The 5,539-nt window shown below is 36.4% G+C and overlaps 1 protein-coding gene across 1 annotated transcript in view; it reads left to right on the forward strand.

Moving 5' to 3' along the window:
• The window catches only part of LOC106533735 (dystrophin), a gene marked incomplete at both ends in the record, with an annotated part of 132,044 nt that overhangs the window by 24,244 nt on the left and 102,261 nt on the right, over positions 1-5,539 (forward strand). Inside the window, 1 exon segment of the mRNA XM_014030160.1 lies at positions 2,233-2,403. Coding sequence (XP_013885614.1) covers positions 2,233-2,403 — 171 coding nt within the window.

The following is a 5,539-nucleotide window of genomic DNA, read 5'->3' on the forward strand; positions in this document are numbered from 1 at the left end:
GCCTCGCACCGATGACCTAGTTGATGTCATCATTTACCCAGAATGCTTTGCTTGTAAATAAAATGGCTCCGTCCATGTTAAAACATGTTTTTTAAAAAAAATTACAAAACTAAACAGCCTACAGCATTTTTACAGTCTTTATTTTACAGTTAAAATAAATGTTTATCAAATAAAGTCTAATGTTACAACTAATCAGGGATCCTTTAAATGAATCCCACAGTTTCCTTGCGGCTCATAGTATTCATGCATTCTTTTTTATACATTTTTAGCCAAGCAAATCATCAATTATTTGCAAAGTCCAACAGGAAATCACAAGGGGGCTGCGACTCCATAAGCTGATCCCAGTACAAGTTCCCGCCTCCTCCATGTAAATGAACAGGACTTAAGAAATAAAAATGCACCTCAAACTTTTTTCAGGTGTTGACTCCTATTGGTTCAAATAGTTAATAACTTGCTGCTGTTTGTTCAAATATAATTCATAAACATTTTTAGCTTTGATTAGTTATTTCATGCTTCAAAGAAAGGTCCTGAAGCACCATGATTCTGCAGGGGAGTAGGCCTTGAAGTCTCCTGATGCCGTCTCAGATTCTGTTCCCAAAGTCCAAGATGGCAACTCTGATTAACTGAGTGCTGTTGGCTTTAATCCCCAACAATGAGAAATGGTGGGAACACAATGTTTAGTGTTCTTTATAAACAATCACACATTGTTAATGTAGACATTTTCACCGGTTAGTTGATGAGACTGTTTATTTCAGCATTGTTGTTGTTTTGTTGATGGAAAAACTCTAATGTTTAAAAGAATATCCAGATTAGTGGAGAGCAGGACTTCCTAAAAGCTTGTCCTTTGACTACTGAGCAGTTTGAAAAGACATTTTACAAAATGATACAATCATTATAAAACACTTAAATAGAGATGGGATTTTGCAGATTAGTGCAGACAAAAAGTTGCTGCAACTGTTTGCTTCACAAAAAAACACGACCCCCRACATAACATAGGTTGAAACAATTGAAAGAATAGAAAGTAATATATTTATTGGGTGGGACATTGAAGATGTTTTATTGTATGTTTTTGTTTTACTGGATACTAAGCTAATAAACAGTGGTGGGCACAGCAAACCAAAAACTTAGCTTTGCTAACCGTCAATTAGCTAACTAAAGAAATTAGCTTTGCAAACGCTAAACAACTAAGCAGGTAAGAAAGTTAGCAGAAGCTAACGCTAACTCTCAAGATCTATAATTAAAGCTGTATTGCCTCAGAGCCATCAATCCATTTTAATAAAACCATATGAGTGTACTGAGTAACTACATCACCCAAAGTGCTTTAGGACGTTTTCCCTGACTAAAATCAACCTTTCTGACCAGATTACAAGGGTTTGAGTGGACAAAGGCATCTATCAGTCAATGAGCAGAAGCTAATTCTGCTAACAGTATTCTGAAGTTTGCAAAAATGCTAATCTGCTAAACAAAGATTAGCATCACTATTTGCTTTTAGTGGATTAATGAAACCGTGCCCACCACTTCTATTAAATAGTTTTGAAGAACATGTGTTTTACAAAAACATAACTTTAGTCGAGGTTAGTTAATAAATATTTTGGGGGTTGTTTGTTTTTTGGAAGTGATTAAAAACTTTTGGTCTTAGAAAGACAAACTTCAAACCCATGTTTTTTCCTGCCTTTCCAACTGACTCTGTATGTCTTTCATTTTCAGATGATCACTATGACATTTCGCTAAGCAGGAGTGCTGCTCTGTCCTGTCATTGCCACGACAAAGATTTTCCATATATATATGTCTGTCTTTCTGTCCGGCCATCTGTCTGCTCGTCAGCGTATTGCTTCCTTTAAACCTCACTCTGCTTATGCTCAGTTCACACACTCTTCTGTATGGGCCAGTGATTGTACTCCTCTGTGTAAATAAAGTCTTGAGGCATGTGTTCCTTCTGTTCACAGCAGTTTTTCCTGTAACCTGATACGTTTGTTTGATGTTGAGAAAACATCATGTTTGGTTCCTTTTAAATAATGTTTTAGTGTGTGCTAGAGGATACATGAATATGTTGCTGTTATTTAATTTAATCATGTATTATTATCACTTCATGAGTTGGTGTTTGTGTAAAAATGTGTATTCTTTTATTTTAATTTGTTTATAGCAACATCCACATGCCTCTGTGTGCTTCACCCAAACCGAGTCCTAGCCAAATAAGCAAAGTGACCTTTTTCGGTTGATTTTGTCCAATAGGAAATTGGCTCAGAGTTCGTCAAGAAGAAGGAGGAGCTTAAGGAGTTGCAGGGCTTAGCCAATCAGCTCTCAGAGGCTGGAGCCGCCAGTCTAGTGGAGCCCCGCCAACTCCATCTCAACACACGCTGGGTTGAGGTGGAGGGCAAGTTCATACCCTTCAAAAGACGATGTGTGAGTTTCATTAGGCAACACTTGTATATATGTAATACTAACAAAAGGTACTTAAGTACAAAATRCTAACTCTTTAAGGCCCAGTGTTTTGTTCTCAGTATTAACATGACTGCAAAGTTTTAAAACCCAGCTAACCATCAGATTAATCACATCGTACAGTTTGAGTATTAAAGCTGGTATTTCCAAGTTCAAAGTAGGAAAAAAAACTGAAATACCAGTGGACGTTGACTTACTAAGCTAGCACATGTTAGCACTAGCATCACCAACTATAAATACAAACATGCCTACCTATGAAAACAAAGTGACAAAAGTAGCAGAAAATGTTAATTAGCACTTCTGCTAAGACACAGTGGTGTTAAATACTGTCAACACTTCTAAAGTATTTGAATCCCCAAAATGTTGCGTAATATAGCTTTAATAATAATAATAAGCAGTTTGTTCAGTTAGCATTAGCATCACTGACTAAAACTTCCAACCTGGCTGCCTGTGATCGCAAAGTGACAAAAGTAGAAACAATTGTTTATTAGCAGAATGCTAACATATAGTAGTGTTAATGTTTTTCTGTAAACGCTCCTAAGATGTTTAAATTCACAGGATGTAGCATAATATAGCTTCAATTGCTAATAAAAACTAGCTTGATCAGTTAGCACTAGCATTAACAATTTCTTCTAGCTTCTTGACTTGCAACTTAAACCCTGAGAGTTTGGGTGTGATGTGTCATTCCAAGTTCTAAGTTGCATATTCTAAAGTAAACTTATCCTAGCATGTAGTAAACAAACATTTTAAAACGATGCCAAAGTAAGATAAAATCATAGAAACCTTTATGTCTCTAAGGGCTTGAGTACAAGTAAGCTAAACACAATGAAAAAAGGAAAGAAATGAAGGAATACTCTTAATGAAATGATACTAACCTGCAAAAAATAAAAATCTAGAGATAAATAGGGAAATCTAACATATTAATTCATTCAAGATTTAGAATTTTCACAAAGAGGAGACCAAAAAAACACTATCAGTCTCAAGGGAAAGTTAGACAGTGAGAAAACGCATGATTGGGTACCAAGGTAGGAACTGAGGTTCTGTATGAAGAAGTCAGGGCTGATGGAGAAGGAAAGGGTAGAAGAAGAACTTGCAAGGACTGAGACTGGTGCTTGAAGTGGACAGGCACTTCTTGATCTTTTTCTATCGCACACCATCATTTATTGGCAGCATAATTCAACTCCTTATACACCTGTTACACCAGAACCTTATAATACACTACCCATAATGCATTAGTTGAAAACAAGGGGTTGAAAACCACTTCTGATTTGGCCAAATACGTTCTGATAACAGTTACAGTACCCACACTTTTCCCCCTCCACTTTGAGCACTGAGTACGTTGAGTGGATTGCTCTATGCAGACGACACTTTGATTTGCAGTGAGGGTAGGGAGCAGGTGGAAGAGAGCCTGGAGAGGTGGAGTTTTGTCTAGAAATAATAAGAATTGAAGTCACTGGAAGCTGAAAATGTCATGAAATGATTCAACTATTAAGAATAAAAACAGTTAAAGTGAACTAAGATTGTATTTAATAGAAGGTAAATTACAACGAAAAAAAATCAACATGGTTCCCCTGAACGAATCTAAAAATGTTTGCTTTTTTTGTTTTTCTTTGCTACATTCTTATTTACATGTCTTCCGTGTACATAATGAGGCATGCTCTAATGTCCAAATCTCAATGGTCGCTCTGCCTGGTTTGTGTCATGCATGCTGCCCCGTCCACCGACCAATCACAATCCTGCCAGGTCCCTGAGCTCCCAGTCACTGAAGAAGTATGTATCCTGTGGGTTCAGTCACACCTGGGTACCACGTGTCTCAAACACCACATACAGTAAAGTGTTGTACGGTACTTGGACTAATACACATCTAAATCATCTCATTGATTGAGTGGGTAGATCAAGGATACTTTAACTAAGATACACAAACTGATTCACATAACTTTCTAATCCAATAAAAAGTATGTTGCAGTAGAAATGACAGGACTTCCAAAGTTTCAGAATCACTGTTTGGATAAAAGGGTATTTCACAGAATTTACAGTATTTGGACCAGTAAAAGGTCTTGACACACCTGGGTTACATTATTCTACACTGAATACAGATTTGTGAAAACACTATGTGGAAAAAAAATCATAAAAGTTCAAAACTGAGATTTCAGCAATCCTTTGACTATATGAGCATTTTAGTACAGCTCCAATTCTAAAAGCCCAACATTTAAAATGGTTTAATCCTGCTCTAACTTGTCCTGCACTAAAAATGGGGTCATTCCTATTCTTCTGGGTACTTACATTCTTCAGGATCTATGTTGGCTGAATCCACTAAGTTCCTGCAGTACACATATCCCTGTTACCCAGTACATTGTCTACATTGTAATTCAGTATTTTTTTCATTTGTTCTAAAGAACATTTAAGCATCTTTCATGATTTTTACTATTAACACCAGATAACATAGTTACTGTGTAACATAGGTACTGTGGAACAAAGGTACTTGGAAACATAGGTACTGTGTAACATAGGTACTGTGGAACATAGGTACTGGAGAACATGGTTACTGTGTAACATAGATACTGTGTAAAATAGGTACTGGAGAACATAGTTACTGTGTAACATAGTTACTGTGTAACATAGTTACTGTGTAACATAGGTACTGGAGAACATAGTTACTGTGTAACATAGTTACTGTGTAACATAGTTACTGTGTAACATAGTTACTGTGGAACATAGGTACTGTGGAACATAGGTACTGGAGAACATAGTTACTGTGTAACATAGGTACTGTGGAACAAAGGTACTTGGGAACATAGGTACTGTGTAACATAGGTACTGGAGAACATAGTTACTGTGTAACATAGTTACTGTGTAACATAGTTACTGGGGAACAAAGGTACTTGGGAACATAGGTACTGTGGAACATAGGTACTGGAGAACATAGTTACTGTGTAACATAGTTACTGTGTAACAGACCAAAGAATTCATTTTTAAATGTAAGTTTAGCAACTTGTCTGATAAAGTTTATACTGCAATGAGATGTTAAATAAAATGCTATTACAAGTACTGACACAGGAGATAAACCCAAATTAATGTTTTTTTTAATTTATTTACATGT

Source organism: Austrofundulus limnaeus, unplaced genomic scaffold, assembly GCF_001266775.1.
Source record: "Austrofundulus limnaeus strain Quisiro unplaced genomic scaffold, Austrofundulus_limnaeus-1.0 Scaffold1010, whole genome shotgun sequence".
In the NCBI taxonomy this organism is placed as follows: Eukaryota; Metazoa; Chordata; class Actinopteri; order Cyprinodontiformes; family Rivulidae; genus Austrofundulus; species Austrofundulus limnaeus.